This window comes from Meleagris gallopavo, chromosome 1 (genome assembly GCF_905368555.1).
Source record: "Meleagris gallopavo chromosome 1, MGAL_WU_HG_1.1, whole genome shotgun sequence".
NCBI classification, from domain to species: Eukaryota; Metazoa; Chordata; class Aves; order Galliformes; family Phasianidae; genus Meleagris; species Meleagris gallopavo.
The window spans coordinates 77,816,398-77,843,887 of record NC_139404.1 but is presented as its reverse complement, the minus strand read 5'-3'; the positions used below and the strand labels follow the sequence as shown (position 1 = coordinate 77,843,887).

The 27,490-nt window shown below is 43.1% G+C and overlaps 1 protein-coding gene across 1 annotated transcript; it reads left to right on the top strand.

Annotated features, from left to right (window-relative positions):
• Positions 1-925: 925 nt before the first annotated feature.
• TENT5C (terminal nucleotidyltransferase 5C) lies at positions 926-9,429 on the top strand. Its single transcript, XM_085236491.1, has 2 exons — positions 926-1,064; positions 3,627-9,429. Exon 2 carries the CDS (start codon positions 3,653-3,655, stop codon positions 4,823-4,825), a length of 1,173 nt encoding a protein of 390 aa, XP_085092617.1. The 5' UTR covers positions 926-1,064; positions 3,627-3,652; the 3' UTR covers positions 4,826-9,429.
• Positions 9,430-27,490: the final 18,061 nt, after the last annotated feature.

The following is a 27,490-nucleotide window of genomic DNA, read 5'->3' as shown; positions in this document are numbered from 1 at the left end:
ACTACTATGTGCTACAAATTTCTCTGCATTGATATCTAATAAATATTACAAACAATATTTTTTCAATATCATGTAATTGATGTTTGTCTGTGAGGCAGCTGTCCAAATAATCAGTTACTGCCATCAGACAGTAAAATTTTTTGGCAGAAGTGCAGCTGAAACTAGTGCTTTAAAGGGGGAGACCATTCACTGCTTTAACCTCCAAGTGCGACACTTCCTTGCTGGTGGTTCTGCCTCCGTCATTTCTCCCATTACTCCTTTTCAAGTTCCCCATTTCTATTTCTTGTTTCAGAAGACCTGGAAAAAAACTGTTTAAAGAGGTGTTCTGGATCCTCAAGTTTAGCTCTGTAACTCTGCAGACAACCACGTTATGGATTTTCTTATCTAGCTCCTTCTTGACACGAGTCGGTTTCATTCTGCCTGCTCTCCGGTGCTGTACTCTGAAGGGATGACAATCTCATCTGACAAAAGATGCCTTGGATCTTCTTCTTGTGTCAGTGTTATCCTTTAATTTATCCTGTAACTTATGCCAACAGTGCGCTGACGGAGAAAAATAAATAGAAGAAACCTGCCCATATTCCTGCTCAGCTTTTGTTTTTTGTCAAAACAGGCCAAGTCTCTTTTTGTTTGCTGAGACTAGAAGAGCTTTCCAGCTTCCTCGTACAGTCTCAGCTCTTTTCTACATGCGCTCAGGTTTGAACTCCTCTTCCTTCAGGGTGTAGGACAGTAACAATACCCTAGATGTGATTGGCAAACAGCGTTCTAGCTCCACTAGAAACACCGCCTCAGCGGTGGAACAACTTTTCTTCCCCCCCTCCTCTACTGATTACTGTACAAATAACCCAGATCCTTTTCCTCCCCTTTTCGCCGAGTCCGCCCCCGCTCCTCCGCCTCAGGCAGGCGGGGAAGGGGAGCCCGTTGGTCGCCTCAGCGCGGGGAGGCGGAGGCGGGACGGCTGCGCGGCAATAAAGGGCGGGCGCGGGGGGCAGGGAGGCGTGCGCGTGAGCGTGAGCGAGGCCGGTGAGGCGGCGGCGCGGTGTGCGCGGCTGTGGCTGAGCTGACCGGTGAGCGGGGCGCGGCGAGGCGAGGCGAGGCGAGGCGAGGCGGGCTGGGCGGGTTTGAGGTCTCCTGAGGGAGAGCGTCGGAAACGGGATGGTTAACGATCTTTTTGGGAAACAGCCGCTCGGAGCCGTGTATGGCTCGCTGCTCGTGGTTATCTAATTGTCTGGCTGCGGTCTCCGGGCGCTTTCTGAAGGAAGCTACGTCCCTCAGCATTTCGGTTCCTGTTAAAGTTGACGCTGTGGTGTCAGGGAGGTGTCTGCCACAGCTCTGAGCTGTTCTCTAGGTGTTGCAGGGTCCTGTCATATGCCGTTGCAGGGTGCTGTGATCCCTCATCGCGACAGAAACGAGTCTCACTTTCACTTCTCCCGCCTGTGACTTGGGCATTGCATCCAACTGAAACTATGGTACACTTGAAGCTGGATAGCAAAAGTAGGTAGGGCTTATCCCGGCTGTTGGATCGCTGTCTTTCCAGTGGACGAGCACCTCCAGGTGTCTGACCTTGCGCTGGCAGACAGTGGTAATGAAACGCAAGCATGCGAGCCGCTAGTGTTCCACATGCGTTAGTCACTAAGGTCCTGCTGTCATGAACTTAAATCTTCCAGAGCAGGCGACACGAGTGATTTAAGGGTGAGATGCTTCATCAGCTGGCAGCCCAGGAATTAAACTCTCTCCTGAATGGTGGAGGAGAAATAGTTGATCGTCTTTTCCAGCAGGTGCTGGCAGAGAGAGCGTGTGCGCTGTACTTCAGCCCAAAGATCCTCAAGCAGAACCAAGTACACATGATGAGGTGAAAAGCTCTGCTCAAGTCCTCTCTGGTTGCCTGGTGTTCTACGTGTGTTGTCTTGGCTGCTAAGGAGCCCACAAATGGAAAGGAGGAGCTTAGACACTTGTAGCTTGAAGTCAGGGGAATCTTGTGTTCTCTAGTGATCTGAAGGATTTAATGGAAGTAGTATTTGGGGGTGAAAGTGTACTTAATGTCTCTGAGGGCAACTCCTGTCAGCTGTGATACCTCTGGGATTATGCTCTATTGGAGCCCCAAGGGTTGAGTTTAAAGAAATGTCTGTTTTATCCTGAACTGGTTATTTTAAGAATCATGGTTTTTTTTTTGTATGCCTACTGAAGCCGATGTGGTACACACAGCAGCAGAGCTTGTAATGCTGCAGCTTGTGCTCAGGGACAGAAATTGCATCCCTGGGAGTTTTGTTTGCTTCACCTTGCTGTGTGTCTGAGCTGGTGTTCTTCTCCTAGAGGAGGTGACAGGTCAAATGATCTGTTCAGAAGTTGAAGCTGGTAGGCAACAAACAAGGAGTAACAACAGCTACTGTTTGTATCTTGCTTAAAACGTGCTCCATACACTATCCTGATGCATGCTAGGAAAATACATTATTGAGTTTTAAACAGTTCTTGGTAGGCAAGAGTTATGTAAACTAAATCTGAATAACCTGACCTTGGCAGCTGTAAATACAGCTTTCACAAGTGTTTGAGGTGGATGAATGTGAAGTCTCAGTCCCCAGCTGTTAGGGAGCACTTGGCTATTATAGAAACCTGGAACACTTGAAAAGGGAAGAGTGTATTAATATAATTTGGAGTTGCACGACTGTAGTGGATACTTACGTATATTCATACTTCAAAACAAGTCATTGAAGCACAAGGGAATGAAGAGGTCAACTGTGACAAGACTCCTTCGAGTGCTCAAACTAGTTGAGGTTCTCAAGTCCTTACTGTAATGTTAACAAGTGTGCCTTAATCCCATCTGAATACATGCCAGCTCTTATGAACTTGTTTTCCCTTCATAAATGAACAAAAGTACAGGGAAAGTGTGAGTATTTCCAAAAAGGTAGCTTAATTGTGTAATGTATCTGAAAAAGAAAAGGGTTGCTTACAGGCTGAAGTGCACATTGAAAAACTATGTTATCTGATTTTTTTAATTTTTTTTTTTATGGCTGAAATTCTGTCCTGATGCTGAAGTTCTATCAGTTTTTCAGAAGCAAGGTGGAGACTTGGCTCTTATGCTGTCAGAGCTATATGCTGGGTGATTAAGAAAGAAGAAAAATAATATGAGAAGAAAGTCTTGTCTCTCACATAATCCACTGAAGGCACTAACTGGATCTCTAAGCTCTGAAACTAGCACCTGAATATCTTTTACTGTCATGTTATTTGGAGAGAAGTGTTTGAACTTTAACTATAATGAAGCAAGTTCAGCATTAAGCACAAAACACTTAACATATTATGATTGTCACTTGCTTCAGCTGGTACTGCAGATGATCTTGGAAACTTGGATGAAATTTATGCATTATTCATTGAGGCTTTCCCTTTGAAATAAGCTACTTCTATCCAATTCTTAATGCTATCTCATTAAAAAGGAAACTGACCACTAAATTTTAAGCTTATACTCATGGGGCAGTTGAGAACCACTTCAGGTGGAAGGCTTGCTGATAATTCTTAGTATGTAAAGTTATTTCTCTCTAGTTTGTGTATGTAGACAAAAAGCAGAGCGAGGCAGTGCAAACTGAAAGTCTGACTTGTTTTTTTTTTTTTTTTTTTCCCCCCCCACTTCCTTACAGTTTCTTTGGAGAAGAAAAACCTTAACATGGCAAGCAAAGGAAGTAATACAGACTGCATGTCATGCAGTGTGCTGAACTGGGAGCAGGTCAGTCGCCTGCATGAAGTTCTTACAGAGGTGGTTCCAATCCATGGACGGGGTAACTTCCCAACACTGAAGATAACTCTGAAGGACATAGTTCAGACCGTTCGTAGTAGGCTGAATGAAGCAGGCATTGCAGTACATGATGTCCGTCTGAACGGCTCTGCAGCTGGCCATGTCCTGGTCAAAGATAATGGTCTGGGCTGCAAGGACTTGGATCTCATTTTTCAAGTTACTCTTCCGAGTGAGGCAGAGTTTCAGTTGGTTCGAGATGTGGTGTTGCGTTCTCTCTTGAATTTCTTACCGGAAGGAGTAAGCAAACTGAAAATCAGTCCAGTAACACTGAAGGAAGCCTACATCCAGAAGCTAGTTAAAGTGTCCACGGAGTCTGATCGTTGGAGTTTGATATCACTTTCCAATAAACATGGCAGGAATGTGGAGCTGAAGTTTGTAGACTGCATAAGACGCCAGTTTGAGTTCAGTGTAGACTCTTTCCAAATCATACTGGATTCCCTGCTCTTTTACTATGACTACTCAGAAAACCCCATGTCGGAGCACTTCCATCCAACTGTGATTGGGGAGAGTATGTATGGAGATTTTGAAGCAGCTTTTGATCACCTCCAGAACAAGCTGATAGCTACCAAAAATCCTGAAGAGATCCGAGGTGGTGGGCTTCTGAAATACAGTAACCTCTTAGTGCGAGACTTCCGGCCCATGGATAAAGATGAAATCAAAACATTAGAGCGCTACATGTGCTCCCGATTCTTCATAGACTTCCCAGACATCCTGGATCAGCAGCGCAAACTAGAGACCTACCTCCAGAACCACTTCTCCAAAGAAGAGAGGAGCAAATATGACTACCTCATGATTCTGCGCAGGGTGGTGAATGAGAGCACTGTGTGTCTCATGGGACACGAGCGAAGACAGACTCTCAACTTGATTTCTCTGCTGGCACTCAAAGTGCTGGCAGAACAGAACATCATCCCTAACACCACTACTGTTACCTGTTACTACCAGCCAGCACCTTATGTTAGTGATGTAAACTTCAGCAATTACTATCTTGCAAATCCTCCGGTGCCATATAGCCAGTCCTACCCCACTTGGTTGCCTTGCAATTGATTGCTTCACTTGAGCGTTCTTCAGTGGAGGCTTCTAAAAGCTGAGTGTACATAGACAAGTAATGGACACTTGTAGGTTTTCTAATAAGTAAGATTGTTGGATGAATTACTTCCTGGCATGCAGTAGGAATATGCAACCAGGCAACCTGTGAAGAACCTTTTCAGTTTATCTCTACAAATGCCGAGAAGCCTTATTACCTCTTCACTGGGAGAAGAGAACCAGCAACCAAATATTAGAGGAATAGTTACAGAACTAGGTACTTGTCTTGGAAGTGGCTATTAAACTTGTCATCTAAGTGGAGTATTCAGTAAACTGTGTTAGTTAATAGAGCTAAGACTGGGAAATATATTATGCAGAGCAGAAGCTGATTTAAAACCGAAACTTTCTATTGACAAACCTCATTACTTCATACATCTTCAATTCAGATTCTAGCCAGCTTTCTACTGAATTGTGTAAGAGTAGTCTTGTCATGCTTGGGCTGCTTCTACTTTTTGGCTGTGTGGAACTGGTAACTGTGTGGATAATGCCCCTCTTGTAGAGGCCCTACTGGCTGTTTCCTGTAATGCATGAGCATATGTGGTCCTGCTTCAAGTTCAAGGTTTCTTGGAAGTTGGAGATGGATTAATGAGCCTGTCTTTAAAAGCATGAGTTGGCTAGATTTTTCTGGAGTATGAAAATTTTGAAGTTGACTTCTCTAAGCATGCAGCAGAACATGATCTAAACAATTACTAATGTGAAGTCCTTAAAATGAGGAAATAAAGCCTTAAATAGAATTGAAATCACTGCTTGAATAGGATGGGAAGAATACTATTGAGAAGAGGCTCAAGATAAAGCCTTTTTGACTACATCTTCCTAAACAGTTATCGGCACAGCTGGGAAATAGTGCAGCTCTTACACTGAAGTTTTAAGTTTCTTCGTTGTGGGTCCACAGCAAGCAAAAAATCCACCAACTTGTATGTTGATGTGCACTCCTGTCAGTATGAATTTCTAAAGTGCATCCTTGTTTTTTCTTGTATAAATTCAGGCAGGTCCTACAGGCTTGCCTTTGCCTCCACTTAAGGGTCAAGCTTATTGGTTTATCATCATCCCTTGGTCACTGTGTAGTATGGTCTTTTGGGAGGTTAAATTCTTGGTCTGTTGTGGTCTTAAACTTCACTTGATGAGGTGTATAAACCCTAAGCAGAGCTCTACACAGAGGCTGTATATGGTGAAAGTCTGCGTCTAGCTACCCCTGGAAGAATATCTACTTGCTTGGAGGTGTAGGGGGCTGAACTTCTTGAAGGGAATGTGCTGAACTTCCTGCTTTGATGCTTCTGTGCTTTATAAGGATGGTTCTGTATATAGCAATACTAGAAACAAGGTAATACCTTGACTGGCAACTTTCATTCAATTGCAATAGTAAAATTCATACTATAAATGATTTTGTTTTCTTTGCTTAATCAGAAGTAGACTAGAAAGGCAAAAGTTAGAGCTATTTAATGTACTGGTGCAATGGTTAAGGATACTTAATTGCTAACTCGTATGTCATCTTGCTGTCTCCCTGAGTGTATGAGACCAAAGTGCTGGATCCTACAAATGATTTAAGTGTAGGAAGAAAAGCAGATGAAATAAAACTGTATGGTTGCTGTTAGATGTGAAGAACAATAGCAGAGCAGCATTTACTTGACAGTGGAAAAACTGCCTGTTCTTGGTAGGACCAAAGGCTTCTTGTTATGTTACAAGCTCTCCCACTTTTTTGTAACTAATGCACAAAGGCCACCTTATTATAGCAGCAAGGCTACTTTGCTTTTTTTTTTGTTCAGACTTCACTTAGCTTAGGAAAGCAGGGAGGGATAGGATTGTGAAAGCAAGCTGTAGCCAGGCATGCTTGATGTTAATATCTTGTACAGTCTTATAAGCATCTTCAGTAGCAAACATTTTTTTTTTTATAAAAGACTCTTGAATAGTCAAAGTACTTAAGGATGAGTTTACTTTCAAATTTTTCTAGGAACTGAAACTTGGACTTGATGCAATTTACAGACAAAGCACTTCTCATCTGGAATACTGACTATTTGGAAGGCTTTTCTTAAAACTGATGTGATGTTGGTGTTGTCATCTGTGTCAAATGTAATGCAAGCTTACTGATGGAATGAGTAACTTATGCAGAGCGATAATTGGCCTATTAAAGAGTATCACTAGAAGGAAGTCCTTTTTGTTTAAGAATTTGTAATTGTGTTCATCCCTTAAATAGCTTCAGCTGACTTTAGGAAAAAAAAAAAAGCTATGCCTGTTCCAGAAGTAAACCAAAACCATTGCTTAGAGGGACAAGTTTGATTTGCATATCAGCTTAGACCCAAGTCTTGTGGGATTGCATAGCTGGACTTTAGAAACTGTGCGTATCAGCTCATGCAGAAGAAGTAGTTAATACTCAAGAGGAGTTCTTAAGTTTGAAGCAAATTCTCTTTTTTTCCTTACTAGCCTTTGAATGCCTTGGCTGCTGAGTGTCAGGCCACATGTATCTACTGGGAAATGAAGTGCTAGAATAAAGCTCTGCTGTGGTCCTACTGAGGCAGAGCTATGGACACCTAATGTCCTGCAATAAATATTTGTGCTCTTGTTGATGTAACTTATTGCTGAGGCTGCTAAGGAAGCTTTGTGTTGAATGTCTGCTCTCTGAACAGCTGACTCCCTTGGTTTAAGCTTTGCAGGACTACTGGGTCTTAAATTGTTTTGGCATATTAAATTACTAATGCTTTTCAGCTTGGATGTTAAGTTCTTGAGTAGTTAAACTGTAGCCTGAAGTTGCTTATTACCTGCTGCATTGGCACTAAATAGAAGAAAACAACGTTACTGGGACAGTGTTCTATTTCTTTGCCTTCAAATAATCCTAGTTTGGCAGTTGAGATAGAGCAGAAATACTGAATAGATTTGTCAGGATGCTACCTGCAGTCTACTCCTTTCTGGTTTCAAATTGTTTTGGCAGCCTGATGTCCCAGGTGGCAGAAGCTCAATCTGGTGTGTGCTAGTTGGTTTGTGATCAGGTTTACAAAGACCCTGCAGCTGGGAGTAATATGAGAATGAGTGCTAAGGTAATGACCCATGGCCAAGTTCAGGCTGCCTGCTTGATTCAGTCTCCCTGTAGTGCTGAATGGTGCAAACTTCTCTGCTTGCTTCTGTATCAAGCAGAAGTTTGAGAAAGGCTGCTGAACTTCAGGCTATTACCGTAATGCATTCTTTCTAGGCAGTGGCATCATAGCAGAACTGCAGAAATACTGGACTGCAAGACTTGTGTCAGCACATCATGCCTGAGGACAAGGCTTCTAGAAAACTAGACTAGTTTAAAACAGCACTTTTCTTCCTGTTGCTTAATCTCTGCAGGGCTAAGCCAATCTGAAGCTAAGCATCTGTTTGTGAATATTTCTCACCAAGTTCCCTTTAGCTTACAGTTTATTGATATTACTTCCTCATCCTAAGAGATTAAATCTTTTTATCTGATAAAGATGCTTCTAAAGAAACCTACTAGTAAAGAGCATTTTAGTCACTTTCATGAAATCCCTGTGCTAACCACCATAATTCTGAAAAGTGATAAGATAAAGCATACCTTATGTTCCTCAGCCCAAGATGTAACTGACTGTGTTTGTTTTCAGTTTGTTTGCTGTGCCACTAAGCTGGACATTGCTTCTGAGCAACCATTTTTTTACATCTTTTGTTTTAACATGAGTAGTCTGTCTACAGAGCAGAAGATTTAAACCAGGTCTCAATTAGAACTTTAAATATTTGGACTATAGATATCCATATTTTTGGACTGAGTTATGGGGTTAAGCATATGGATGTCATGAGATTCTGACAGAATAACTGCTAATTTTGATCAGTACTTATCAGTATATGAGAAGTCCAAGTCATTTTTAAGAGGCTTTCTCCAAACAAGTTACTTCACTTTTAAACTGCTGGTGCGCTGATAGTGTTTGTTTAATGAGAGGTATAGAAAACTGATTGAATTGGGTGCCATAATTGTTAGACACAGGAATAAGCAATAAGCCAGTCATTGTTAGTAGCAAATGTGTGATTTGGTCATTGGGAGCCAAATGCATACTTCTAGCCTTTGCATCTAAGTCTTGCTCAAACCATTACTGTCAAATGTTAAATATGGTGGACTGTATTTCATATGGGCTATTTAATTTCAGTGAAGCTTGTTCTGAGGTGGATTGCTGGGCTATAGTTATAGAAGCTTTGGGAGTGGTTGGAATGCTCCAGCTTTTCTTCTTCACTGGAGAAGGCCACTCACTGAAGTGTTTGCATTGGGCTTGTCTCTCTTTCTGGTTAAAACTGCACTTTTTGTTGAAATGTAAAGGCTTTTTTTCTGTTTATTTTTTTTAAATTTTACTATTAGAAGTCAGCTCTTGGAGAATCTATCTTGTACTTGTTTTGGAAAAGTGATTTTTTTTTTTTAAGCTGGCAGAACAAGATACTAGAAAGATTTTAATTTGTGATGAGCCCAAATGTGAGATTAGTTACAGTAACTACCTACTGTCCTGCACTGTGGTGTTCACTTGTCACCGTTGGAAATTGGGTTTTGGAGCTTAATGATTCTGAAATACTTGTACAAATAAACTTATGCGAAACACTCTTTGCCTCAAGTTGTTTTTGCATTTAAGTAGTGTTGACTGGAAATGTGTGTATTGTCTGTTCATAGTACCATAGGGGTCGGAAGGGCCCTCTGGAGACCTAGCTCTCTGCTAGAGATCTAGCTAAAGCAGAATCTGCTAAAGCAGATTCCTTAGAATAGATGCATGTAAATACACTGAGAAGGGAAGAAATAGTGATGAATTTATACAGTAATGTTTTCCTTCTAGGCCTTCCTCAAGGAGGGAAGACTTCTTATCAGGAGCGTATTCATTTGCCTCTTGACTGACTGAAGATTAGTCAGTTAAGTGGAATACGATTAATCTTTTACTTAGTTTATAGTGATGGTTTGTAGAGAAGCACTCGGTCAGTGTGGGTTGAACAGGTCAGTGCTAAATAAAAGTTAGGGGCATGTGGCAGTCTATTTGTTGCTCTAGATTCAAAAATAAATGTTCTATAAAAAGCATGCTTGACATGATGCCTTTGCTCAGGCAACCTCTACCCTATTAGTTAAGTAACTGTAGAGAAATTCCAGCCTTCAGGAGCTTGTAATTGCACTAGTGGAAGCTTCTCCAGAGACTAGCAGGGAGTGCTGTAGTACTATGAAGACAGTTATGAAGCCTGTGTAGTTGCAAATTCTTCCCTACGCTTAAATGGAGAGCTGATAATCCAACTGCACAGAAGCTGGGTGGCACAGACCACTAGTTTGTCATTTAAAACTCTCTTATCTCAGCTCCTCAGTTTATCTTGTGATAAAAGTTTCAGAGGCTTTTTTTCTTTTTGGTGGGAGAATACCGTCCTTATGTTTCTAGAATACCAGACTTAAATTTGCAGTCAGATACTGAAACAGCAAAATAGCCATACATAAGCAAGTGGCTGTATGGATGCTCTCATCTCTGTAAAGTGAGAATTATGAGAGTAGATGTGTAAATGGTTCTTATATCTTGCTATTGCATGGCTAGTAAACTTATATTTCCAAGTGTCCTGTTTTTTTGCTCTGCCAGAACCTAGTGTTATCAATGCTGTGCAAATGATCTTAGTTTTGTGTTGGTGAGGCATTAGAGGACTAGTATTCTAAACTGTTCCACAGTTCTGGCAGGTGCAATTATTGCTTGCCTCCCTTTTGTGGTAGTGGTTCCTGTCTGAAAGGGCATAATGAACACTAGCTTCAAACAGGTCAGTTGCTTGTGTAAAAGGCTGTGTGCTTGCTTATTTTGAACATTGCCCACTATGCTTTTAGCATATTTAGTGTACTAATACACAAAGTATATATGTAGCATTACCTTCCTCAGTAAAATACTTTGCATTTATCAAATCACTAGGAAGTGAGGTACATTGAAGGATGCAAAACCCCACTGGAATGTGGGTATTAGAAGCACCAGTTATGTTCTGCTGTAGTGCCACTACTGTAATCTTCTGCTTTGGCTCAATGATTTAAAAAAAATAAAAATAAAAAAAAAATGCCCTGTATCCTGTAGGCGAGGCTGCCCAGTGGAAGTAGTAGTCAACCTGCCAAACTTTAGTAATTTTCCTAGTAGGAAGGAGTTGAGTCATCGTGCTGGAAAAATAGTCTTGCCAAGACCCATATGCAAAGCAGCTGCTAGATGTGAACTATCAGCTTCCGTTCTGAAGATTAAGGAAAGTTGCACTATCTGCTGTAGATGTTACCACATTAATTAACTAGGGGCTTTAGTAAACCAATAAGAACCAGTTGCCTAGGCTGGCTTATCCAGCAAAATCCTGTATGGAGTTCCCACTGCTGTTAACTGGTGTCTGGGACACTGTGCTGCTTGGAGAACAGAGAAGCATGCTCTCTTTGAAATAATTCTAATTCCCTCTGGCTAGCTTGTCTACTTCAGGAGACTTCGTGCCCAAGGCCTGAACTGCTTTGGAGAAATGATCTGTTGCAGGGTGTCGCTGGTGACTTGGTGCTATAGAGGTGGTTTTAGTGCTGGTGGCCTCATGTCTTATTGTGTACATCAAGAACCTTATTGTCTTATCTTGTTATTTAGCCAAGGATTCACGAGAGCCTTTGAGTTGGAGATTGCCTCATTCTTCTCAACAGGGATGAGAAGTCTCAGACTGCCCTGTACTATCTATCAATCCCTTCTATTCTTGGATGAATAGAGGCAAATGAACTCCTGACGCCCTGTATTCCATGTCTTGGTTTGGAAACTATAAGCCTTTTCCCTTGAAACTTGTTCTTGTGTATTTGTTGAACCAACCAACTTGGTTCATGCGCTAAGTGTTCTATGTAACCACAGACAACCTCCCTCTCCCACCTGCATTGCATCCCCATCATTTTTTTTCCTGTCATTCTGTGGCACGTTGGGTGCTTCTGCTCGCTTAGTTATTTGCAGTGAGTTCAGAGTCCATCTGCTTTTCAAAGCTGCCTCTTCAATCTGGTATTGACAACATCTGTGTTCCTGGCTTCCAGATGTAGTGTTTTGCATCTGGCAGTATTGGAAAAACATTTTGTCTGAATCCCACAGTTGAATGCACACAAAACAAATGGACAGAATGTTGTGTGATGGCTGGAAATGGTAAACGCTCACAATTTTGCATTGTTCTTGCATATGTAGGTAGTTGTGAGTACTTTGTTTTCAACCCACCTGCAGGTTTCAATGTCAGCACAGAGGTGCAGGGTGCAAGTTATTTTAGTCTTTCTTTGTGGATTCAAGGTACAGACAGCAGAGAAAACCTGTGTTCTCTCACTGTACTTTACAGCAGCTCTTCAGTCCTTTCCTCTGAAAGCTCTTAAAATACTTTTACATCTGTAAGTCATCACAACATCTGCCTGTCTTTTTTACTGTTCATGTGGGGCTCCCCTAATGTTGTATACTGCTGAATAATTGCCAGGGCTGATGGAGGTTTATAGACCTCATGAGCTGCCTTCTGCTCACTCCTCCTGGGCAGCTTTTCCCAAGACCAGAGGGAAGCAAGGCTATTTTTGGGGAGAGAGACTGCTGCCAACCCCATGTCCTAGTTCTCTGTGACACCAGAAGGTTTGAGTCACCAAAAAAGGAGGCTGGATCTGCTCATAGATCAGTGTGTTCAGGGCTCTTGACTTGCCAACAGGCTGTGCTGGGATGCATTGCTGTCCAAAGAGGTTGAAGTCTTTGGGCTTAAATTCATGGAGTTGATCCAGGCAAACAGTCATCTGTCTGTGTTTAAAAATAAATAAAAGTTTATGTGTGTGTGTGTGTGTACTGTATATATGCATATGTACTATGTTTGGATGGAAGGAAACTAAACAGAGAGCAGTGTCCTAGCTGAGTGTATAGGCACTTTGCATGGATTGTTAGCCTCCTCCACCTCAGCACTTCTATGGCAGGAGGATTTCTGTTTGCTACCATTCCATGGATCAAAAAAGCAAGCCCTGAGGAAAAGCAGCACTGTTAGGTAACTCAGTGACATGCTGACAGAGCTGGGAATGAATATTTCAGAAACCCTACATATTGACTGGATGGGGAGAGAAGAGTGGGGGTACTGGGGCATCTGTTTCACTTCAGAAATAGGATACTCCGTCATAGTATAACAGTGGTATGTTAATCACTATGACTATATCACATGTTACAAACCTGCCTGTCCTCAGCATTTAAGGCGCCAACTCTGAGTTTTGGTACTCTCAGCTCTTTGGTGTCTGGTTAGGAGTAAGAGATAGCCCTCTGAATATAATTGCTTGTATGACCAAGAGTCCCAGCTGACCATCCCTGAGCTTTTCGTTGAAAATCAAGCTTCACTGAAATATCAGTTGAAAATATACTTTTAGTTTAAAAAAAATATATATATATATTTCATAAATAATATGGGCAAAATGGTATTTGACAGAAATCTTGCCTTTAACTGCAAAACTGCTTGCAAAGTTATGATTTATAGTTCCAGAGCTACTCCTTTTACTCTAGTAAAAGTGTAGTCCCATACTACTTGATTAGTGATTTTACTTATGGAAAACAAAGGAGTAGTAAAAGAATCTACAATTGATTTCAGAAATAATTTCATTTTTCTTGCCGTATTATATAACCTGTCTTTTATCAAAGAGCGTATATCCATTGCTGACAAAGCCTGCAGATCAGAGACTTCATTGAAAAGTAGTAGTACTGCTGTCATTCCTTGTATCAGTATGTACACGAATAGAAGAAAATCACAGAAAAACAGTTTAATTTCCTTATGATGGTTGTTCTTGAGGCTGTGTGAGGCACGTTTAATAAATTACCATGTATAATTTCTGATGGGGCTATCTTAGAGGGGGTTTTTCACTGTTGTTGTTGTAGTAAATAAAAAATAGGCTGCGATATAATGGTGCTGCCTTGTGTAGATGTCTGAAGCAGCCTGAACTGAATGTCTAAACCTGTAAGATTATTAAAGGTCCAGGTGTCCAGTTCTACCTAGAAACTGATAGCTAGCAATGAGAAGGGAACTTGTATACTTGGATGTTTTTGGAGAGGACTTGGTGCTTTAAGGCACAGGGCCCTTGATTCTCCTGCCTTGTCTACTGCACAATGAAATAAATTAGGCATAAAGTAAAATCTTCCTTCCAAATTTCATTGCTCTTGTTAATCAAGATTCATAGCAACCTAACATACTTCTTTTATTTTCTAGTTCTTTAATTTCCTTTTTTATTTCCGTAGAGATGGATTCTTGAGAATCCAGACATGCCAGAATGCACTTAGACTTTAACCAAATCTCACAATATAAAGCAGCAGAGAACTCAAGCACTTAAAAAGAAAATGTAAATGCCACATAAATATTGCAAACAAACTTAAAAAAAAAACAACAAACAACAAATATATCCACCCCCAAAACTGTTTTTAAAGCTCAGAGAAATCTATTATTGAAAACATTTTGAAAAACTAAAATCTCACATTTATGAGGTAGTTGTCATTTCAGTTTTTTCTCTCTCCTATCTCTGTTCATGTGCCAGGAAGCCCTGCTGTGATGACAGGAGCAGAGTGTTCGGAAACAAAGTTTTTAACTCAGAGACTAGAGCTTTGTCAAGGAGAGAGATTCATATCTTTCATGTACGTTTAGCCCATTCTCTTAGCCATTTCCTCCTATTGACTTTGGTCCAAAGATGGATGAAGTCATTGTCAGTCCTGTGAACTTCAAGGATTGCTAATTCCCAAGGTAGAGAAGATGGCTTCAGAACATCTCAGACCAAGCAGGAGAAAACCAGTCCTGGGAAGTGCTGGTGACTGTGCAAACAAGACTGATTCAGACAGTATGGAAACTGTGTGACCAGCAGGGAGAAGGAGGTGATGCTAGATAGCCAAGGAGCTTAATTTTCATGTTTTCCTGAAAGATAATAGGAAAGTGTTTAATTTTTGGAACAAAAATTTATTTTTCTTAGGGTAGTTTTTTGGAGGTAATGCTACTAATACATATTAAAAACACTGGAAGTGTTTAATACTTCTTTTTTTTCTGATTAAATATTTTGGCAAACTGCCAAACTACTCTTGAGCTCATTAGCTGTGGGAGAAAATTATGAGAGATCAGCCAGTTGTGATAGGAGCTGGCCAAAGGGCACTTTGGTTTGCTGATGGTGGTGTTCATTTTGGATTACTGAGTAAATTCTGTGAGAATTAAAGCATATGGCCTCTGTTCCAGTACTGTAAGAAGGAATCTAGAAAGAATCACATAAATCCTTATTTCTGACTCCAGTTCTAAAGGTTAGTCCAATAAGTGCCTTGTCCGTGTGGTCTTGGCATGTGAGAAGATACATATGGTGTCCAACGGGAATCACCATACTGATACTGAAATATTTTTTTTTTTTTGGTCATGAATCTGAAAGTGAGCTAAGGAGAGATAACACAAGGTATCCCTTTCATTTTGTGGCACCAACATAAGAAGTCTAATAGTTACAGCTGGTTTTCTTTAGCAGAGCTAGCAAATGTGTAAGCCCCCATCCAGCCTTAGCACTTGTAGACAATCCTGGGTCAGCACACCCAAATTTGAGGTCACACATTTCATATTGGAGACAACAGGAAGCCTGGTGTCAGCTCTGAGAGTCCTTCTGCAATTTTGTTTTGCCATAGGGGTTTCTCCACACTTAATCTTGTCCCACTCGGTAGTGGCAATTAGGATGCAGACAATAGTGAGCCAGCCTCATCAGTCCCAGCACATGTCACAGTGTGCACAGTGACTGTTGAGTGCAAGGCAGATTTTTCCTTCCTCAGAGACATCCTGAGTGCAACAGGCCTTTACAGAGTCAAAAAAATTATTTTTCTCTGTCAGTCTTTAATATACAGTAGGAATCTTCAGTAGCTCAGCCTCCTGTCCTCGGGGAAAGAAGAAGGGGGGCCAAACCCCGCGGAGTATCTCAGCACCGCGGACAGCGCCAGACCCGGCTCTCGACGCGGTGGGAAAAGGGGGATCGGTGCGGGGCAGCCACCGCCATCTTGCTGGGAAGTTCCCTCAGGGAGAGCTGCCTCCCGAAGACCCTGAACAGCGACTGTCCCAAAGCAGCTTCCCTTCGAAGCTGAGAATAGCGCAGGTCCGTAGCAAGCAGCAGAGCCTGGTGCTGTGCTTGCACTAGCCTGAAACCAATGGAAGGAATGAAGTTGGAGACTTGCCTTTCAAAGTGTGTCTGAGGAAAAGAAAGTTCTCATGAGCTTGCAGGTTGTGCCTCGTGTTCTCCTGTGATTATGAAAAGTATTTTTATATGAGTATGAAAGGAAGCTGAGGGCTCATTTCCAGCTTTCTCAGGGTCCTTCTAATACCCGTTGCCTGGACAAGTCCTGTGCACAGACTTACCTGCAGCTATGGTATGTGTATACCAGTCCCTCAGCTTCAGTTGATCAATACTGTTTCATGTGGTTCATTTCCCTGTAAGAGTCTTATAAGGATCCATTAGTTTACCTTCCAGCATGAGGGAAGAAAATATTTTCATTCAAATTTTTATTGGTGGAGACCTGTGGACAGAAGGAAAGAGATAAGAATTGAAGCAGTCACATGGTGTTATACCCCTTCAGGCTCACGTCTACAATACACTCCTCCCTGCAACTCAGAACGGCAAGGGTTCCTGTGCTTCTTCATCAAAAATCACAGCAAGTCCTTTATAGGAGATGCCTGCACAGAACAGGTAATTCAGGACAAATACGAGAACAGCTTATCTCCCTGCTCCTACCTAATGCTCAGTGTGTGCTGGTCCAAAGCTTCTAGAGAGCTCATAATACATCATAGAATGACTCCAGGCTGGAAGGGACCTTAAAACCCATCTACTTTCAACCCCCTGCCATGGACACTGTTGCCACCCACTAGATCAAGCTGCCTGAGATCCTGTCCAACTTGGTCTTGAATGCCTCCAGGGATGAGGTATTCATAGCTTCTCCAGGCAGCTTCTTCCAGTGCCTCACATCCTCTGAGTAGAAAATTTCCTCACAGTACCTAATCTAAACTTCCTCTCTTTTAGTTTAAAACCATTTCCTCTTGTCATATCACTATCAGACCACATAAAAAGTTGAACCCCCTCCTATTTTTAAGCTCCTTTCAAGTCCTTGAAGGCCACAATGAGATCTCCCTGGTGTCTTCTCCATCCTAAGCGAGTCCAGATCCCTCAGCCTTTCTTCATAGAGGAGGTATTGCAGCCATCTGATCATCTTCATGGCCCTCCTCTGGACTCACTCCAACAGCTTCACGTCTTTCTTGTGTTGGGGCACCTAGGCCTGGTTGCAGTACTCCAGGTAGGGGCTCACGATAGTAGAGTATAGGAGGACAGTCATCTCCCTTGCCCTGCTGGCCACCTCTCTTTTGACGCAGCCCAGAATACTATTGGCTTTCTGGGCTGCAAGAGCACACTGCCAGTTCATATCCATCAGGACCCTTAAATCCTTCTTGGCAGGTCTGTTCTCAATTAGTTATTTTCCCGGTCTGTATGCATATCTTGGACTGCTCTGACCCAAGTGCAACATCTTGCGCTCGGCCTTACTGAATCTCCAAGAGTTTTTTCCAAACAGTTGAGAACATGTAAAAAGCCATACTTACTTGACTGCTGGGTTTGCATAGCAGATTATTTCTTCTCTTCTGATGTCATGGCAGGCAATCCTGGTGTTGTTTCAGCCCACTCACTCTCTGGGCCAGAAATCACGTGTTAGAAGCATTTAGACAGCAGTTTAACATACAGCTCCTAATCCCTTTGACATTTGGTAGAGATAACAGGCAGGCTATGCAGCATAAGTTCTTACAGAAGCCTCTGTATTGAAAGGTGTGATGCTCAAGTGTGAAGGACAGAAAATGTCAGAAAGGAGAATGTGTGACTAAGGATAGTGAAATCAGGACTAGGTCAACCTGACACAGAAATGTCAATAGGAGGAAGGAGCCCAACACAAAATGGTCCTTTCTTCTGCTTCTTATAAAAACTCCATCTGGGACATCTGCCTTACTGTACTGTACTGTACTGTACACCTGGCCCAAGAGGACTCAGTTATCCCAGGCTGCATCCCTCCAGTGTGTCCCTCTTGACTAGGGAGAAAAAAGGTGAGGGGACTTGGGGCTGGCTTGGGAGTTCAACGCCTGTGAGTGAACACCCTGCACTGAGCGTCCCTGCTTTACCAGGTGCTGGACCAGATATCCTCCAGAGGTCTCAACCAACCTCAGTCATTCTGTGAGAGATCTTTGATTTCTGAGGTTACCAATGGTCCCTTTCAGTAGTAAAAACAAACAAACAACAACAACAAAAAAGATTAAAAGGTGCTCAGTGGTATGCTACTGAAGGTGGGGAACTTTTTTCTCCAACCTCTCCCACAGTACTCAGCCCTTACATCCCCTGCTTACAATTCCAAGTCTTCTCCTGTCAGCCTTCCCTCCATATCCCTTTACAAGGGCAGAGGAGTTTGGGGGCCAAGTACTGTATCTATGCCCAGCCCATGCTTCCAGCAGCTCCTTTCCAGCTTCATGTATGTGATTGTACTTTGGTGCTGCAGAGCCTGGGGTCTGCATCTGTCTTGCAGGCCTCCTGACCAGGAACGTGTACTCTGGCATGGGACGGGAGCCTAGCCAGGTGTGCAACTGTCCTAGCAGCCTTGGGCAGTGCTTTGTGTATGCAGGAGTGTGTGAATTCAGTCAAATTTCACAAACAAGGATAAGGACAAACGCAGGACATAATCAGCACTCAAATTTAGAAACTCAAGGTTTCCTGAGAGAGACAAGAGAAACAGAGAGGCAGAACAGGTGTCGCAGTCCCTGTGGGTTTCACTTCCTCCTACCTTGGATTCTCAGTAATGAATTAGGTCCTGATTAAGGGGACCAATTTAGATGACCTGCAAGAAAACAGAGCATCAGGGGCAGCCTTATTGCTGTATGGGAATGGAGGTATACAGTGCACCAGGTGGAGGCACATCTGGTTGCCTCTGGCAGAGTCACGGCAATAAGAGGACTCTGCAGGCTTGGGCATGGCTTGGGGTGAGGTGGACATATCCTGAGTAAATGAGAACAGAGCCTAAAGGTTGCAGCAGGCTCGGGGCTCTCCCAGGGCTGGATCTAGGGAATAGCTGGTTGTTGTTCAGATAGGGACCTCCAGAGCATCAGCAGCCTCAGAATACAGTCCCAACGTATACACAGCATGCCACACTGACATGATTTTCTCCCCTTTACTGTTTGTATCACTGAATTTCATGGGATGCCTGTGAGTTGCAGGTCCTTTCTATTTGAGGGACTGCATCTGCTGAGCTTTTCTACCAGCACCACAGCTGCATGGCTGGTGGATGCTAGGGTCAATATGGCCATGCCACTGCCCTGAAAGAGAGGCCAGGACTTCTGAGATGCTGGATCCAAAAGGGTAAGCATTTAAAAACAGAGGCCTCCTGGTTTTGCTGAAGCTGGGGTGCTTTGAGGCTGTCAGCTGCCAAAGAATGCCAGGCAGCATTCTGCAAAGCTCATCCTTTTCTGAGCAGCTTGATTCAGCTTTTGTCTGGGATGGATGAGACCTGGCTGTTTCTGACCTGTGGTGGCAGAATAGGGCTGGTGGCTGGAAATAGCTTTCCTCTCGGTGCCCTTTCTGACTGAGAACAGCAACCCTGAAAGAGCACACAGAAGCTAAATTAGGATGAAGTCAGAAGGCCAGGTGCAGCCTACACAGAACCTTTATTAGCATCCCAGGTGGCGATGACATACTGAACAGGGGAGGGGGAAAAAGAGAGAGAAACCAGCCACGTTCTGCTGCACTCAAAATCCTTGGGCTTCCAAAGTCCAAGCCAGGTGTCTGTGGGCTGCAAGAGCACTTTTCTATGAGCTACTTCTGACCCCATCCTCCTTCTCCTCTCTCCTTCATACCTCTGTACTCTTAAGATGTTCTGGGAGGGGCAAAGCAGCAGCTCAGCATCAGCCGGTGAAAGCCATCCTGGAAAGCTTGTTGGTGTGACTGTGCTGCTTAGTAACCGCAGGTGTTCTCTGCCTTTGCTTGGGAAGAGCTCTGTGCATGATGAACAGGAGCCTTTCAAAAGAATCAACACAAATCACTCAAGTTATGTCATTCCACCTACAACATGAAACCTTCCCATTTCTCTAAAATCAGCATTAAAACAGAAAGGAGAGCTGGCTTTCTGTTCCTGCTTGTGAAGGGAGTCAGGGAGAACTGCTTTGTTTGGGGACTTTGCTTATTTGTTTCCTTATGTGCAGACATAAATATCTGCAATGTTGTGTGGTTGTCTGGTTTTGTTTTTTCCTTTTTTTTTTTTTTTTTTTTTTGACAGGAAACTAGTCTCATTGCTCTTCTTCCTGAAAGACTTTGTCCAGAAGTAGCCAGCAGCCATGTAGAGCATAGATTTGATATGGCCTAACGAAAAGGGGAAAACAAGGGCTACCAAGAGGCAAAAATGTTTCAGTTAGTCTAATTATTCAAAACATATGTGTTCTGTGTTGGTTCCTCATAGCAGCTGTTTGCCTCCAGATGTCTGACAAGTTGTTGGAAGGTGGTGTTTTATGTGAAAATTCAGTTTGTTTGCTGTTTTGGTTAGAAAAGGATAGTTTCCACTTCTGTCCTTATCTAACCATCTTCCAGCAGAAAACAGGGGGAAGGATTGAAACATTAGGAAAGCAGGTCATGGAAAGAGAACCCAGTTCAAGACTCAAAACACAAATCCATGAGAAAAAAAGACCCTAAAAATAAACATAACACAATAATAAGACTATAAGACTCTTCTTGGCTATCTTTGCTTTTTTTTTTTTTTTTTTTTTTTTCTTTTTAATGGAGCAGAAAGCAAAAGCCCTACAGCAAATAGAAATAGAATCAAATTCAGGAACCTTGCAAACTTAGCAACATCTCCCCGTTCACCATGCTGCTGCTGTCTGTAACTGGTGTCCTTGTAGAGCAATGAGTAAACAGATAGTTTGGAGACAATTTCTTGGCAAAGCAGTAGTGACCCTGGGCTTTCTAGCTCGTTTCCTCAGTGGATTTAAGCAGCTGCCCATGACCAATCCAGGGGTAGGCAGGTGTACCCCATGGGACAAGCTGAGGTTGGCTGAGTGGCCAGCAAGGGAGGGCTGGGGAGGGGAAAGTTTTCTCTCAGGCTATTGTGGTATGACTGACTTCATTTGCTGGAAGAGCAGAGTAAAACTATTACAGAGTCCAAAGGAGGGCTACAAAGATGGTAAAAGATCTGGAGGGAAATATGTCTGAGGAGCAGCTGAAGTCCCTTATTTCATTCAGAGCAGAGCAGAGGAACTGAGGGGAGGCCTGATGGCGGCTGCAGCTCCTCACAGGGAGCGGAGGGGCAGCGCTGAGCTCTGCTCTGTGTGACAGCGACAGGGCCCGAGGGAACGGCATGGAGCTGTGTCAGGGGAGGGCAGCTGGGGGTTAGGGACAGGGTCTGCACCACAGGGCGGTGGGCATGGAATAGGATGCCCAGTGGGCACAGCCCCAAGCTGACAGAGTTCAAGGAGTGTTTGGACATCGCTCTCAGACATAGGGTTTAAATTTTGGTTGGTACTCTGTGGAGTCAGGAAATGAAATTGAAGTGGGTCCTTTCCAACTCAGGACATTCTATGATTCCAAAATGACTCCCCAGCTTCTACATGCTGAACTCCTGACCATTCCTTCAGCTTGCAGAGTGCTGTACCCTTCTGACAATAAACTGACAATAAACTGAGTTCATGAAGGTTTTAACCTGCAACCGGGTTAAAAGTACGTTTTGGGACCCTGGGAAATGGAGCACTCTGTCCCTTCATCCCTGCCCTGCTCCCACATCTTCTCTAGGGAATTGAGGCCTTCTTTGGGCACTCCAGGTTCCATGTTGCGCTGCCTGGTTCTGGGGGAACAGTCCAAGCACTTCCTCTGCCCCCCCCTCCCAGCAGCCACACATGAGGTTACACAACTGTGCGTTTGAAAATTACTCATATATTCTGGCTTATTATTTTTCCTAAGAGGCTGAGCTGGTTGGAGGCTGATCAGAGCAGAGGAGTCTCCTGGTGCATTTGTTCTTCGAATGCTTGGGTGGGCTGCTTCTTGTTACGGCTTGTTCCAGTGCCGAGACTTTCACTCTGGCTTGGTGTGCACATGCTGTCACTGTCCTAGAGCTGCCACAGCTGCTCTTCTCTTGGGATTTGCCAGACACAGCAAATTTGTTGCTGTTTAGACTGGGCAGGATGCTGGCAGCTGGAAATGGAGGGCTTGGAACAGCGTGAGCTCAAAATCATGGCATGGTTTCATTGATCCCACAGAGTCACGGTGCAGGCGTGCACCCAGTCTTGGACCCTGCAGCACAGCAGAGAATGCTGGATAAGTTCAGGGGCTCCTAAACAGCTTTGTCTTTTTCCACAAAAAATAAGCAGTCCAGAAACAAGGCCAAACCCTAAGCCTCAAGAAGCATCCAGAGTCAATGTACTTAATGATAACGGATTAAAATTGCACTAAGATGTGCTGTGGGATGGTAGTGGTTTGCTGCCTGTATTGGCTGGTTGCTCCAGAATTGCAGTGCATTTCCATGCGACAGCATTGCTTCAGTTGTGTGTCCAGGCTCACCAAGGCTCATCAGAAAGCCTTGCTGCTGGCTCTGCAATGTATTATATGCGCGGGTCTAAATACTGTTTTTATTTCTACAGCTTGCTGTCTATATGGACCAGTAATATAACTTGCATCCAACTGTAACAGAAGTTGCATCCAATAGCAGGTACCAATGAATACCTTTCCAACCCAGCTGTTCTACTGCACTTTGAGGTCCCTTGGAAATGTGCCCCTGGAGGATGGGGTAGGATGGGAGGTTGCAGCGGATAGCCCCAATCTGTTTTTAGCGACATTTATCTTTGAAAGTTCCCTGCTAATTGTGAAATATTTCTTCACTGTTCCTTCTGTAATGACTGTGTAACTGGTTTTGCTTGCTAATGATAACAGTGATGATCATAGTGTAGAGTGAAACATTTAAATGCGATTCAGCTGAGGAAAATTTGCCTAACTGCATCAGTGGCTCCAGAAATATCTGAAAGGGCAATTTGCTCGCTGCACAAACACCACACCACCATCTTCTCTGGGTCTTGGTACACTCTCATATCAGCTACCTATCCTACATCCCTTGGATTATCTGTCCCCAGTTAGCACATAAGCAAATGTCACTGGTGGCTGCACCAGCCAGACTGCAGAACATCTCTATGTATTTTCCTTTGGGGTTGTAAATTACCAGGTTGTAAATTTTATTTAAATTCCTGGTCAGTCTCTCAAAAGTGCTTCTGTGTCCTATGCCACTATAACAGAATTTTGTTCAAAAAGATTCTCAAGTGTACACAACGTTGCTCGGACAAGACATGTCTCAGCACTGGCTGATGATACAATTGCTAAGTGACCCTGGGGTCTGAGTTTTTTTCCTCTGCTCTTCTGTGCTTGGATCAGAACCTGCCATGCTGACTCAGTGAGTCTCTTTTGGAATCTCCTGTAACTGGCTTATCTCTGGGTCTCTTGCTAATGTATCACAAAGACTTTTAAGAAGCCTTGAGACTGCACAGGATGTATGAGGCTGAGAGTAGTGTTTGGTTATGCTTAGCCTGTTACTACTGATAGCAGATAATGAGTAGATCCATTTGTTATGAATCCACCTGCCCCAAACATAACTTTTGCCATTTCCTGTGTTCAATCCAGCAGGCCACCAGTTGGACCAGCTCACTGCTCCAGCAGAAACCCAGCTCAGCAAGAGCCTGTCATTGGATTAGTGAGTCAGAGAATACGTAGAACTAACAAATGCCAGGCAAGCATTCCCTTTCCTTGCACTACTAACACAGTCAGGGGGCCACAATGCACCTTCCCTGTTGTTGCACAGTGTTGGTGAGCCTTCAAAATGCAAAGACACCTTTGAAATGCCCTTCCTGGGCAGACAGAGTAACATCTTGCTTGCAGACCTATTCAGATGATGTAAATACAGCTGTTTCTGCCAAAGTATTAGCAATGCCTCAGTGTGTCCAAGTAGTTACATGAGCTAACTGCTGCTTTTAACCTTTTAAAACATGTAAGTTACAACCTCCTCGTTGTGCAAATATTCTGGTGAGAATGTGAAATCGAGTCTGAAAGTAGGTCTTTCCAGGAAATAAGCGTAGTCTACCAAATGGACAACGCTTGGTGTGTTCTGCTGGATGTGCACCTAGTCCCACTGCAGGACACCATACTGATTCATCCATCTCATTTTGTGCAGTATTGCTTTACACTACGTGAATTTGTTACCATTCCCAGTGCCACAACAGAAATCAAAGCAGTCTTGTGAACAAGATTTGGTTGTGAACAATCCTGTCAATAAAGTCATTCGGCTCAGCAGTACAGCCATACTTGTGAATGTCACCTCTGTACCTTTTGTAAAGTGAAAGGCCTGGCTGCAATCTGATTGCACCAAATCTAATTGACCAAGCAGATACTGATCTGTGAGGGCATACGCAACTCAGGCTGATGGCCACCAGGCAGGCTCCCCCCGCCAAAGCATTCCAATCTCACAGGAACCTCTTTTCCTAAAGGTGCCAGGCACATGTGTCCGTGGGGAAAAGCTGCACAGTGCAGGCTATCTGCTGCCAGGGGTACAGAGCATATAGCATACAGCTTTGTGACAGGCCACATGATCAGTTCCAGCAGAGATGCTAAGCATATCACTCCAGGGTTTTATTAAAAGGTCAATGATTATATCAGCCATTTTTAAAAACTGCTTTTGATTGCTTTCCAGAAAAAAAAAAAAAAAAAAAAAAATCCCCAAAACAATGAAACTAGTAAGAGCAAAATGATCATGCTGACCCCTTCTTCTGAGCATTTGCTGCCTGTATTCTCAGTGAGCTGCAGGAACCTTCCCAAAGGACTGAGATTGAGCTCTTCACTTTCCTGCAGCAAACTTGATCAGTGATCTGAAAAATCACATAAACAGATAGCAGCTCCCCGCAGGCAGTGATGAGTCAGGGCTGTGATTACTAACGTGAACACAAAGCAGATTGGGTATGGATGCTGTCTCTCGTCCAGGTGTAGTCCCTTTTCCTCTCAGACTTAGTCAGACAGTCTCTCTAAGACCTGGCCCAGACTTTATGTACCATTAGTGACTTCTTGGTTGCAAAGCAGATCTCATTCCTACAAACAGCCCCATGCAGAAGCATTAGTATTAGAAGACATTGAAGCACAACGCCTCAGATGTTCCTCCTTTCACAACACAGGGATGGGCATTTATTACTTTTTATCTTCACTTCCCAAAAAGCATAGAATGCTTTTCTGATAGACTGGAAGAGTGGAGAGTCTGCTGTCTACATCTCAGCTAGGTTAAGAAGTTCCCATAAAATTTAGGTGAAAGTGTTAAGCACACAGTACATTTTGAGCTTTACTGCTCTTGTTTCAACTGCACTGAAATCTCAGAGTCCTGCATCATCTGGATGAGGAATCTGGTTTTCAAGGGAAGCACAGCTGAGAAAGGCTTAAAACAGGATCTGATTAGCCAATTAAAAACAGATGTTATGCTGGCAGGCAGGCTGCTGTGGATCATCCGATACAATCCCCTTCCCCTCGTTTTTGTACATGATGTCCTTCCAAGCACAGCCACCTCCCCCATAGCTATGTCTAAATTGTATTAGGAATCTTGGCAATTTTGCCACTTATACATGTTGTGAATGGTTTTGTGATTTGAAATATTTTAGAGAGATTCTAGAATCAAGTAGTTGAAGGTTTATCAGAAAGGTATCTGGTAGTCAAAGGAGTCAGACTCCATGCTGCAAAAGGCCTAGGGGTTGCAGAATTTTGATCTCTGCCATCCTTCACCTTTGCAAAGTATTCCACCTTTCTCCCCAGGAAGAACTCCATGAGACAGAACACTCACCCACCACCCAATACTTTGCTTTTGTTTAAAGTATACAAACTAAGAAGGCTCTGTATCCTAGCACTGAAGCATAAAAGATCTTTTTTTCTTATTCAGCTTAGAAAGGAAATAGCTTTTTGCAGCAAGTTTGCTTGTTTCTCATTGCTCCACTGCAGTTCAGGGCTGCTTTAGCTCATCCATGTCCTCATCTGATCTTAATGCAGAGGCTGTTGGTTTGGGTACTCAGTCATTTATCTAACTTGGGGCCAATCCCTTTTCCATGGGAGACAGAAAAAAACATTCCCTGGGACAGTTGCTACGTACTAAGGTTTGAATTCCTTGGCTCTGGAGGATCACGCATTGAGCTGTTTCAGGTAGATAGCTTCCTCTACTACTGCCTCAAATGCAGCTGAATAGTGTCCCTTCCTGTCCCAAGCCAGTACTTGTAACAGAATTTACTAAGATCCCTTTAGCCAGAATCAACATAATCAGGAATGTCTGTAATATACTTAGAGGTGCAAACAATTTTCAAATGAGAACTATTGCTTCTGTTGCTTGGTCACAGATTTAATACGATTCATCCCAGAGAGGCCAAAGAAAGGGGAAAAACAAGATTTACTCTTGTTTTTCACTTTGACAGAGGAGAAAGGCTGATATCAGCTTGCTGAATAGCAGAGCCATCTAAATTAATTGCACATGGAGCGTCTGGTCTCAGCAGTTGGATGCTAATCCTTTGCAGCACTACAGCCACATAAGTGCTCAGGGATAGACTAGAGAGAAGGTCTAATTTAGGACAAAGACAAGGCAACAGAGGCACTTATGACAAAAAAATCCAACAAGGTTCTAGGCTACTATGAGGGAAGCAAAGTTGCCAGAGAGACTCAGAAGCTCTGTTTTCATTCTAAGAAAGCAGGAGAACGAAGGAAAAGAGCAGCTCAATTTCAAACATACATGACAAATTCATGCCACCTCAATCTCCTGCACAAACATGACATTCTGACTTTGCCTTCAACTCTTTGCCACCTCCTATCCCAACAGCAGCTGCTTAAGAAGAAAGCACAAAACTCAGCGGGAAGAACGGAAGCAGCTACCAAATGCTTTACCTTTCACTGCCTTGGTTAATTGCTTTAAAATTCAGTTTGGCCAATGTCAGCAAGTAATCAGAAAGAATTTGAATCACCTTACCTTAGTAAGGCATCAGCTTGACAGAACCTGGGCCCAAAGACATCTAAAAACAGTGTAAGTAAGGGAATGTGTGATGCTTTCAGAAGTGGTATAGCTAATAAAAAATAAGTGCCTAAGTGCTGCATGTGAGTTTCACTGACAGTAACTGTGTCAGTCTAATGTCAACATCACAGGGAATTACAGCAGCAAAAACAATACTCACATAATTATAGTAATATGTTTCCCTATGGTGACTCCCTCAGTGAGCCTACAGATGGTTTGAAATAGTCTAAGCAAGGCATAAAGCTTTCATCAGGAGTTTTAATTGTGCAGTGGGTAGGGTTGTTAAAACACTAAGAGTTAAGATGTGCACAGAGTGTGCTCTTGGGCCTCTCTAAGATGAGCACATGGTATCCACCCTTAATTATGGTATGCCAGTGTTTTATCTCAGCCTAAAACAAATACACTTTGGATATTAGGATTATTTTAATTATATTGAATAACCTGAGATCCTCGATGATTTGATCCCCTTCCCCTTCTCCCCCCCATAATACATTACTTCTAATAGGCTCCAGTAAAAATACAAGTGGTAAATCATCACAAATGCAGATCCACTGAAAAAAAAGCATGATTTTCACAGAACAGTGCTGGTCTGTCCTGCCACTCA

Excerpts from the sequence above, each read along its gene's own strand:
- TENT5C (XM_085236491.1), top strand. The coding sequence starts at position 3,653 with ATGGCAAGCAAAGGAAGTAATACAGACTGCATGTCATGCAGTGTGCTG.